At 41.4% G+C, this 12,496-nt stretch overlaps 1 protein-coding gene across 1 annotated transcript; it reads left to right on the forward strand.

Moving 5' to 3' along the window:
- Nucleotides 1–244: 244 nt before the first annotated feature.
- Nucleotides 245–2,829, forward strand: LOC117851868 (protein FLOWERING LOCUS T 1). The gene is made up of 4 exons (XM_034733780.2): nt 245–512; nt 876–937; nt 1,036–1,076; nt 2,331–2,829. The coding sequence occupies exons 1-4, from the start codon at nt 321–323 to the stop codon at nt 2,555–2,557; spliced, it is 522 nt and encodes a 173-aa protein (XP_034589671.1). The 5' UTR covers nt 245–320; the 3' UTR covers nt 2,558–2,829.
- Nucleotides 2,830–12,496: the final 9,667 nt, after the last annotated feature.

Consider the following 12,496-nt stretch of genomic DNA (forward strand, 5'->3'; position numbering starts at 1 on the left):
ATAATATGACATAGATATGTTGATTCCCACCATCGTCGTCCGTGATGCTTAGTAAAGCCAATGAAAAAAGATTGAAATCCTGTCAAACAAGTAGAAGAGCATCGTTTGAAAAGTGGGCACATAAGAATGTGCTGAAGCTGTAATTGAAAACGAGAACCACATGTGTGCGCAGCCAATAATCGAGCATCTTCTAGGACACTATAAATAACCCAAAGACCTTGTGATTTGCTCAAGCCATTGGAAGGCCTGATAGCTTTAATAGGTGTCAGCTACTACTACTACCACCACCACCACCATACACTTTCATATTCAAATATAGCATGGCAAACGACTCCTTGACGAGGGGAAATATAATCGGGGATGTATTAGACCCGTTTACTAGCTCGGTGCCTTTAACTGTCATGTATGATGGCAGACCTGTGTTTGATGGGATGGAGTTTCGGGCGTCGGCGTTGTCGGCGAAACCTAGAGTTGAGATTGGAGGTGATGATTTTCGAGTGGCCTATACCCTAGTAAGCCATCACTTCGCAGATCGAGTCCATTGGTGGTGGCCATATATATGGCCAAGGTGTCGACTACATTTATTCTTAATCCAGGGGTTACACCAAATGATGCTAAGGAGCAACTTTCCAAACTCCTGCCAAAGTTTGAATTGATGGATTAGCTCCCTGTGAAGGCTAAAATAGTCTCCTGGTGCCCAGTTCGGTTAGGACTGATATTGATTGGCTCTTGCTAATATATGTAGTATTTACAGTGTGAGCGAGACACTAACAAAAAAAAAGCAGGATTTCTCAGCCCACCCCAAAAAATACTCAGGTTTATTTTTAATTCCCTAACATGTTGACCATGTGCTTGTGTTAATGTAAATATATTAGGTTATGGTGGATCCTGATGCTCCTAATCCCAGCAACCCGACCCTGCGGGAATACTTGCATTGGTAAGTTATAGTTCTTTCACTTACTATTCAATCAACTGTATGTACAGTTCTTCAGTAACACTGATCGACTAATCTCACTACCTTTTAATTTTTGATAGGATGGTGACTGACATCCCAGCATCAACAGATGATAGCTTTGGTGAGCACATTCGTAGTTTCACGCAATGCAAAACATAATTGCAACAACTGAATTCAATATTAATCCTCCTCCCCCCCCCCCCAAACTTATATAGCTAGTAGTGTCCCCTTTTCATTGTGAATAAATAGAGTAGACAAAGCTATACAAGTGTATACATACTATTTTCCCCATAGGTTCATCTATAGTAATACTTATATATATTGCTAGTAGTGTCCCTTAGAATTTTAATACAAATGTTCCAATGCACACTTTCTTCATTGTTTTTAATAATGTAATGCAATGCACTATTTATGTTTTCTTACTTTTCAGTTCAAATTTGATCCTTAAACCTTTACTTCTTGGCTTTAACCTTATGTTTGCAACTTGATGATTTATACTGAAAAATGTTATGAAACGAAGTGAAACCTTGTAGGCTAGGGTATACTTGAACATATGCGGTGTAAGATTTGTTATACATACTTCAATCATATATTATTATATAATGTTGTATCAATTAAATAAAAATATTGCAAAGGAATTTGCTATTTCATATGATAACTTATAGCGGACTTATTCTTTGTTTTAGTATTACAGATTCACCTGCAGCTTTTTGTTAGACAATTTTAACATTCATACAAATGTTACAATGGTATTTTCTTTATTTTGATGTTGCATTTGTCTGAAACATGACATAAGTATAGTAGAGACCTTTGCAAAAAAAATATTATTTGTCCAAATGTAACATATCTTTTTTTAATGAAAATATAGTAACATACATGTACTTACCTTGGTATGCAAGAAAAAATATAAGCCGCTGCTTGGGGACAAATACAAATATTTTAGAATGTTATGTGTTTGCGTATTCATCTTTATGTTGCATATTGAGGACTTCTCCAATTTCCCAGATATTCCAAGTTTAGTTTTGAAATTCAATTCTTCCTTAGAAGAAGATTTGTTTCAAGGAAATTATATATATTCATTATTAATCCATTAAAAATAAATATATTAAGTTATGATATTATATCCAAAGCAAAAAATTTCGATATTCACAGGCAACTTATCTTTCTATTGCTCTTATACAACAGTAGTTAAGGTTAAATGGGAATCTGACACGTGTGGTTTGCCTGATTGAATCTAAAAATGGAATAGTCATTTATTATTCTAGTATCTTAGCATAGATTAATGTTATATAAAAATAAAAATAAGTAAAATTAGAAGGGGGGAAAATCACCACAAAGAATATGTTTCTTACCATTCTTTTGGTTTAAATGGCAGGCCGAGAGATTATAACATATGAGAGCCCAAGCCCCACCATGGGAATCCACCGTATCGTCTTGGTGTTGTACCAACAATTGGGGCGGGGCACCGTGTTTGCACCGCAAGTGCGTCAAAACTTCAACTTGCGCAATTTTGCACGCCGTTTCAACCTCGGCAAGCCTGTGGCTGCAATGTACTTCAATTGTCAGCGACAAACGGGCACAGGTGGGAGAAGGTTCACCTGAGCATTCACCCCTCATGTTCAAGTTCAAGGCAACCTTGAGCCTACTAGTTACATATGCGTGCTTACCTACATATAGCCGCATTATTGTCATACATCTGGCACAAAAGCTAGAAATAAGATGTATTTATTGTGCATGTAGGCTATTAATAAGTGTGCCTCCATGAGGGTATATGATGTATGCTTGACAAAAGAGGTTAGTACTGAGTGTACTGATGTGGCATTCTTGTCACACCTTGGTAATAAACATATATATGGCTCTCTTTTGATTTTGAACTTAAAAAATTAGTGTGAGTTTATGAAAGTCAGCTTTGGATGTTAAACTGTCAGAATTCTGTTCCTTTGGTTTCTATTGAACACAAAACCATAAAGAAATGAGCTATATAAGCTTCATAGCATGAAAAGAGTTATGAATTATCTACATATGACTATCATGTTGTGTTAGTGTTTTTTGTAAAAAATTGTAATAGAACATGACTTCTAGATGCATCTATATATATGTTTATGGGGCACATCATCTAAAAGCAAATGAGCTCTTTTGCCAATTTGTCACTGGGAAAAGTGGCATTCTTTACTTTTTTTATTAAAGATTAAAATGAGCTGAATGTCGGGCAATAACATAGTCAGAGAGACATTCATTTTTCGAGTAATAGTTAGAACCAAATGTGGTTGGCTGAGTGAAGGACAACAATTTAGATTAATAACTATGGAAAAGAAGGACTCTGTAACATTTAGTTGGGTTACAACTGAGATTTTGTTGCACCTTGTTAGAAAAATATAACTAGGAGCACCTGGACATTATTCTCCAGTAATGTTCTAATAAATTTGCATTGCTGATCCCTGAGAATGTCATACTTTAAATTATTTTCAACTTATATGCACTGTTGTTTTTTTTCATGATGTTGTTTGATGCTACAAAACTCTACAAAACAATTGAATATTTCATCAAAACTAGGCATTGGCCCGTGCACTGCTACGGGCATACAAAACTTGAATGAAATAACATTATTTCAAAAGCTATCAAGCAAAACACCTGATGAACAGATCAAAATGGATAAAAACATAAAAGCAGGGGGCCACATGTACTCAAGCCAATAAATCTGAAGCATGAATAGCAATATAACAGGTACCCCACAATACATCTGGCTCCACAATTCATGCATGCTTGATTACTCAAGTAACCAACAACTCTGCACACTGAAAATGCATGCATTTCAGTATGTTCACAAACGGTTCCTGCAACGAACATCTATTTTCAGTATCGGAAGTTCAAAACTATATATCAATATGACATTTTGATACAGGGAAACAATGAGCGTTCTGTGAGCCATTTCTAAACTACAAGAACTGGCCTTGAGGTTCACACATCTCAATGCATGTGTTGGCGCCTTTTCCGACCAACACACGAACACGCTAGCTCGCCCGCGAATCAAGTGATCACCTCATTGGAGCTCCTGCTCCTAGCCGGTCAGACCAGTTAGGCAGGCTGGTCAGGCCGGTCTGACACAGGGGCGCCACGAAAGCCTACGTCCACCACCTCGGGAGGGATCCCATTGGAGATGGTGAGCCTAGGGTTGCTCTGAGATCAGCAGGCCACTCAGAACATCCTCAATCGCTGTCAAGACGAAGGAGGAAAGTAAGGGGGTTGGAAAAGTTAGAGTTTGGAGATAAAAGTAAATAGATGTGTTTTCGATTGGGTGATAGCCCTCAATCGGCCAGGGCCCTCTATATTTATAGGGTGGGAGGTCTTTTCCCGCAAGAAAATCCCGCTTTAACTCCAATTCGACCAGGACTCCTAATTTTGTCTCAGACTCGGGGTGACCGGTCTAACCGGTTGGGGCCACCGGTCAGACAGGCGGGTACGTGCCAGATTGGCTACAGAAACCTGAACCAGTCAGACCACCTGAAGGAACCAGTCTGACCGGCCGGTCTCAGCCTGATCGGCTTGCTGCCACTTTTGGGCATCAACACATGCCCACCTATTTCTTGGTAAAGCTTGCGGACCAAGAAATAGATTAGGTCTAAGGACGATGAATTCCGCCAGCCATTTGTCCTAAGGGTGATATTTCTAAATATCGGCCATATTGCTTCAAACGTTTTGCCAAACACTCGGATGATACCTTTTCAAGTACCTCCCGTTCAGAGCTCTAGATAGCTAAAATCCACTCAATGTCTCTACCATATAGAAGTTTCCATGAAGCACACTTGTAATCTTATATGACCCTTCCCAACTTGGAGACCATTTCCCAAATTTGTTGCTATTGGCCCCTATAGGCAGAATTGTCTTCCACACCAGATCTCCTACCTAAAATGCCTTGGCCTTAACCTTCTTGTTATATGCTTTAGCTACTCGAATTTTATCCCTTTCAATCCTAACCTCCATCCGCTTGTCAGTCACTTCATCAATATTATCTATCATTAACGCATACTAGGTACCAAAATCAAGATCAGTTTGCTTAGCCAACCTATATGCACCCAGGTTTACCTCAACGGGTAAAATGGCTTCTTGACCATAGACAAGCTCAAAAGGAGTAACTTTAGTTGTGCCATGCCTAGAAATACAATGAGCCCATAAAGCTTCAGATAATACCTCATGCCACCTTTTAGGACTGTCTTCTATCTTCTTCTTGATGAGCTTAATTAAGATCTTGTTGCTAGACTCGGCTTGACCATTGGCTTGAGCATAATAAGGAGATGAATTGAGCAATTTAATACCATAAGATTCCACAAATTCACGCACTTCTGTAGACATGAACGAAGTCCCCTGATCTGTAGTCAATGTTTGTGGAATACCAAATCTGTGTATAATATGCTCCTTAATAAACTCAATCACCTCTCGATGTGTCATATTTTTAAGGGGAATTGCTTCAGTCCACTTGCTAAAGTAATCAGTAGCCACAATCACAAAACAATATCCCTTCGACGAAGAAAGATGAATCTTGCCAACAAAACCCAATCCCCATCCTCTAAATGGCCACAATTTGATAATTGAATGCATCAATGAAGCAGGCACCAACTGAACATCCCCGAACTTCTGACACTCTTCACAACCTTTGTAGTAACGAAAACAACCGGCTATCATATTAGGACAATAAAAGCAAGCTCGCTTAAGGAGCCATTTCATCACACGAGGCGATTGATGCGTACCACAAACTCCTTCATGCACCTCTGCCATAGCCAACTTGGCCTGATCAAAATCCAAGCATTTTAAAAGTAACCCATCAATCGTCCGACGATACAACTCATCATCCACCAAAGTGAACTTGAGTGCCCACCATCGGACTTTTCTGTCAATTGAACACTTAGGATTCTGTAAATAATTAATCAGAGGTGTTCTTTAGTCATCCACTTTGTCCTGAGCAAGTTCGGGATGATCCATGGCCAAAGTGGGATCTTCACCAGATAGACTGGTCAGACCGGCTAGCTGGGTGGTCAGACCGGTTTCGGAGGCCGGTTGGACCGATTTCTCCAGGACATAACACTTGGCCTTGCAAAGCGTTGGCCTTCTTTTGTGAAAGTTTCTTTTCTGAATGTTATAGCCAGACGCTTGTTGTGCCAGAGCATTAGCTCTTGGATTCTCTTCCCTTGGTACATGATAATTAGTAAATTCATCCATGCAAGATATGATATCTAGACATTTATCGAGATAAACATTTAGGAATCCATCCAAACATTGGCATACCTTGGATACTTGCTATACCACCAATAAGAAATCTCCATAAGCTTCAGCATGTTTTACCCCCATCTCTTGCAAAATCTCCAAACCAAATAACAAAGCCTCGTATTCGGTTTGATTATTAGTACACTTGTGATCCAATTGGCTAAGAAACTCAAAACAGCCCCGTTTGGTGAAATAAGTACCACACCAACACCGCAACCGCTCTTGCAAACCGATCCATCAAAGTGCAATCTCCAAGGGGTAATAGCGATATAACCGACATTTAAATCAAGTTGCTCATTAATTCTATGCTCAACAATAAAATCGGCTACAATTTGACCCTTCATTGATTTCAACAGTTCACAAACCAAATCTTATTCAATGAGAGCATAAGCCCATTTGCCGATTCTACCACTCAAAATAGGTTTTTGCAACATGTATTTAATTATGTCGGTTTGACAAGCCACTATGCAAGTATTTGATAAGAAATAATGCCTCAACTTGGTACAAGCATGATATAATGATAAGCACAACTTCTCAATAAAAGTGTACCTTGTTTCAGCATCCAACAATCCTCTACTCACATAAGTAACAATATGCTCCTTCCCCTTGGTCTGTTGAGTCAAAACAGCCCCAATAACGCCCTCTTCGGCTGCCACATATAGTTTAAAAGGAACACCATGCTTTGGCGCTTGAAGAACAAGCGGTGAAGACAAGTAATTCTTGATTTCCTCAAATGCTTCTTGTTGTTTTGCCCTCCAAGTAAAATCAGCTTCATTCTTCAACCAAAGTAAAGGAGTAAACGCATTCACCTTCCCGGATAGGTTGCAAATAAATCTTCTCAAATAATTCATCTTGCCCAGAAACTTTTGCAACTCTCTTCTGCAAGTAGGAGCTTATAGTTTTCTAATAGATTCAATCCTTTTAGGATCAATCTCAACACCTTTTTCATGCACTACAAAGCCCAAGAACTTTCCAGCCGATACACCAAAAGCACATTTGAGTGGATTCGTCTTTAAACCATATCGACGCATCTTCTCAAATGCAAGCCTTAAATCAGCCAAATGGGATCCTGGCCCGACCGATTTTACCATAATGTCATCAATATATACTTCCAGCACTACTTCAAGCAAATCATGAAAAATCAAATTCGTAGCCCTTTGATAAGTAGCACCCGCATTCTTCAAACCAAAAGTCAACGATCCACTCAAACAAACCAACAAATCCTGAACACACAAAATTTCTGCCATAAAGATCTCATTATACCCAGCATTACCATCAAGAAAGCTAATCATTCTATGTCCAGATGCAGCATTAATAAGTACATCAGCTATAGGCATAGGATATTCATCTTTTGGTGAAGCTCTATTAAGATCTCTAAAATCAATGCATACTTGGAGCTTACCCGTGCCCTTCTTCTCAACAGGCACAATATTAGAAACCCAATCAGCATATCGACAAGGCCTAATAAACTTAGCATCAAGCAACCGATTGATTTCTTCTTTCACTCAGTCATAAATAATAGGATTAAAGTGCCTAGCAGGTTGTTTTGATGCCTAAAACCAGGCTTAATGGGCAGCTGATGCTCGACTAGCTCGTGGCTTAAACTAGACATTTTAGTGTAATTCCATGCAAAACAGTCGACATAATCTTTTAATAACTTTATTAAATCGGCCTTGAAAACAGGCTCAAGATTCTTGTTTACAAACGTCGGTCTTGGTAGAGTACCATCACCAATATCCACTTCCTCTAAAGGATCATCCAACATGAACCCTTGTCCTAATTTACTCATATCATCAAGGTCCTTAATGGCCTCACACATATCGTTCTTCTGCGCCCGATAGTGTTCTAGCCTCTGCTGCAACCATTCTAGATTTACATCCATTGCATCATATGTGGTAAGTTAGCCGATCCTCAACCGGCTTTAATATAGCAGCAATAAACCATCCTTTGTGCAACTAATGTACTCGCAATTAGAAAGATCTACACCAGATAAGCACTTGACATTATCATGCACACCTATGGTGGAACTATCGGCCACAGCAACACAAGCCGACGTATCACCATGCACAATCTCCACTTCGTCGCTGATCCATTGGATTAAGAATTGATGCAAGGTAGATGGGACACATTGATTTGCACGAATCCAATCATGACCCAAAATTAAACTAAAATTAGCTTGGGTCTCTGCGGCAAAGGAAGCGGTAGCTAACGTCTTGCTCCCAACGGTAAGCTCCATAGAGACAACGCCTTTAGCTCCCATAGGCTCGCCTCCTCTCACACCGCTGACAGTCATATTGGTCTTGATCAACTCCTCATTTGAACCTCCCAATTTTTTGAACAAGGAATAGGGCATTAAGTTGACAATTGCCCCTCCATCAACCAACATCCAAGAAACTAGCTTCCCATTGATACGTCCTTTCATATATAGTGCTTTCAAATAACTTTCAATAGCTTTAGGATTCCGGAACACAGCTTCCTTAGGCCCAAAGTCAAGGTGAGCCAAATCATCTTTCAAGATCACATAACCATCTCAACATATGAATCACATTTATATCCAAGTTCATGCTCTCAGGCGAAGTACTGTAATCAATAAGTTGTTCATCGTCCTCTGATTCACGGACTGATGCCAACTCATTGTCATGAGCCATAAGGACAGAAGAAGCAAAACCGGGCGGTAACTCTGGCTCAACCGGTCTGACCATTTCCTCGACCGGTCTAACCGGCTCGGGTGCTGGCACAGACGCCTCAACCGGTCTGATCAATTCCTTGGCCGGTCTGACTAGTGGAGCTGGGGCGTCAGCCTTAACTCTCCACTCCTTCTTATGAGGTGCCATGGGTTTGTATCTATTGAATGCCTCATCCCTCTATTTTTCTAGCTCCTGTTCCCACTTTTCCTGCAGCATCAGCCTCTGCAACTTCCTCCTCTGTGCGCGAGTCAACCTGGGAGGACACCAACTTGGCAAGAAGTACTTGGAGCTCGACCCACTACTGCTAGCCTCATGATCATTAGCAGCGGGAACCTTCTAAACATATGACATGACTAGATTGCTTGTGCCAATCGGTCCTCCTGCAATAGCTTCAACGGGAACTTCCATAGACCCAATCTGGATAATAGCTTTCTCTCTGCCTTTCCCTAAGCCTATTTCCATCTTCTAAACATCCTCCTCTCTCTATTCAGGATGATACACTTGCTTTGGAGGAGACGTCCTAGGTGCCTGGACAGACCGGTCTAACTGGTTGGAGTAGACCGGTCTGACCGGTCGGGTCTGTACACCCTGACCAAATGAGCAGGGTGCCCAACGGCCTTACACGGGGCGTGAGATCCTGTCCAAAGCCGACTTCCTTGATTCTCCCCATCCAGGATGGAAAGACGGCTGCTGCACAGACTGGTAAGGTACCCACATTACCCCCATTATCATCCCACACCGGACACGGAGGTTTTGATGCCGGAGGAGCCCAAGATGTGGAGGGGTACTGCCTTGGTTGCACTTGGTCACTTCTCTATCTTGTAATCGCTCTCAGCGGCGAACCTTGTCTCCCTTGATGAGTAGGTGACCTCATTCTCTTTTTTACCGGCCGATAACTTGTATAAGCCTTTTGCTTAGAATATTTATCCAGAAGCATATCAAAGGTGACTTTTTCCCTGGGGCTGCTCCCCTGATCTTTTGCCATGTTGAGCTTTCAAGTCCCAATTTCTGGACGCTTCGGTTTCAGCATTCGGGGACGTTCCTAGGGCTGACCAGTTCGGTCTAGCCAGCAGACTCGAGTGGTTTTTGACCTGATGATGTGTACGTCGCTTGCCCCTCCGTGTCTAGAGGATTTTACAGTAATCTCTGCCATCTGGAGTCCTTTCATACACCACTTCCCTTGTCAACTCTTTTTTCCTCAAATCAGGCTTTTCTTCCCCGATCACCACATTCTTGCCTTTAGTAGCTTTGGCTTGATGCGGCCGAACTAGTACCTTGGGCTGTTGTATGTCCATTGTGTTGACAAGAAATAGTGTCTTGTCCACTTGCATTTCATGAAATGTCAAAAACGGCCTTCATTTATAGCCGATTGAACGTACCGACGAAACACATTGCAATCATTAGTCACAGGGGAAAAAGTATTATGAAACTTGCAATAGGCTTTCTCTTCAAGTGGAGGCATAGTATGAGATATTTTCAGATGTCCAAGTTTAAGCAATTCATCAAAAATACGATCACACTTGGAAGCGTCGAAAGTAGATTTCACTTCTTCTTGCCGACTCTTATGGGCAAGCTTAAGGGATGCACAAGAATAAGATTTAGCTTTAGAAGTCCAAACAAATTTAGTAGCATAAAATTCATTATCAACGTCGCTCGAATTATCATAAGCATATTCAATAGCATGCATATTTGAATGACAATATTTAAAGCTATCCCTTTCTTTAGCTAATCTAGCCTCCTGTGCCATAGCTCTCACATGCACAATTGCAACATTAATAAAATCTTGGCCTTCCAACCTATCTCTGATAGATGATCTTAAACCCTTAAAGGCTAGATCGGCCAAATCTGATTCAGAAAGCGACAAATTGAAATAACGGTTTTTAGTTTTCCTAAATCGTTTCATGTAATTAGAAACAGATTCATCCTATTTTGTCTACCCGATGTCAAATCTGTCAATTTTAATTGAAGACTCCCATTAAAGAAATGATCATGAAACTTTTGTTCTAACTGATCCTAAGAATCAATAGAACCAGGAGCCAACGAAGAAAACCAAGCAAAAGCCATACCCGTCAAAGATAAAGAAAACAATCGAACTTTTCAAGCATTATAGGTACTAGCTTCACCCATCTGAGCAAGATATTGGCTGATATGTTCCCACGTAGTACGATTATCCTCCCCATTGAATTTGACAAAATTAGGCACACGCCAACCAGGAGGAAGAGGAACATAATCAAAACTAGCAGCATAAGGTTTTTGATACAGCTTAGAATTGCCAACATTGATCCCAAGTTTACTTTTTATGGTTTTAAGCAACTCTTCCCTGAACTTGAGATTTTCGTCCCACGTACTATGTTTTCTACATTGTAGCCACCGTATTTACTTCATTCACATGAGGTATGTTACCACTCTGAATGCGATAGAGATCATCATACATGTCATTCGGTATGCCTTTGGAGGACACACTAGTATTAGGAATAGGAGGTGACTTGTATGCAATCGCATGGGACGATGGTACAAAAGATCCAACATCATCAGTACAGTTAGGAGCAACCGAACTAGGTATAACAGTGAGCGGTATTGGCATTTTAGGAACAGCAGTCAGCTGGCCGGCCTAACTGGCCTGACCGGTAGCCCCAACCGGTCGAACCGCCTCAGCTGTGATCGGCTTTGTCGGTTGGCCGGGAGGCGGCGTTTGTCCCTAAAAGAAGTCAGCCAGCATGCCATATGTAGGATTTCCAATAGGAGCCCCTGAATTTGCCAACAAACTTGTGTGCACTACCCCATGTGAATCTAATTGAGAGAGAGTCGAATCGGCAATCTCAGTCGATTTACCCTTCTCATATGCATCCATACGCGCATGTAAAACAGCAAAGAGCTCATTCTGAGATTTAGCAAATGACTCGAGCCAATCATGCATAGAGGAATCGAGGGATGATTTGCTTACATTGCGCACTTCCTTGATCATGCTGTCTTCCATCTTGATCGTGGGCATCTCGAAGTCCTGCACTCTTGTTGCCTTGCCCTTGTGATCTTTCTTGACGCCCATAAGATATTGCATCTTGATGTATTCTTGGAGCATCGCAATGTTTCGCCGCTCCTCCTCGCTGAGATCCTCCACGGAAGCCTCGATGATGTTGTTCTTGTCGATCTCCATATTAGATCCCATCTTGCTGAGGTTTTCCCGAACGGTTGTAGAAACCAGATCTGTCTTCCCCAGCGGAGTTGCCAAAATGTGTTGGCGCCTTTTCCGGCCAACATACGAATGTGCTAGCTCGCGCGCGAATCAAGTGATCACCTTGTCGGAGCTCCTACTCTTGGCCGGTCAGACCGATCAGGTAGGCCGGTTAGGCCAGTCTGACACAGGGGCGCCGCAAAAGCCTACGTCCACCACCTCGAGAGGGACCCCATCGGAAATGGTGAGCCTAGGGTTGCTCTAAGATCGGCAGGCCACTCAAATTGTCCTTAATCGCCATCAAGACGAAGGAGGAAAGCAAGGGGGTTGGAAAAGCTAGGGTTTGGAGATAAAAGTAAATAGATGTGTTTTTCGATTGGGTGATAGACCTCAATCGGACAGGGTCCTCTATATTTATAGGGT

This window comes from Setaria viridis, chromosome 4 (assembly GCF_005286985.2).
Source record: "Setaria viridis chromosome 4, Setaria_viridis_v4.0, whole genome shotgun sequence".
Classification (NCBI taxonomy): Eukaryota; Viridiplantae; Streptophyta; class Magnoliopsida; order Poales; family Poaceae; genus Setaria; species Setaria viridis.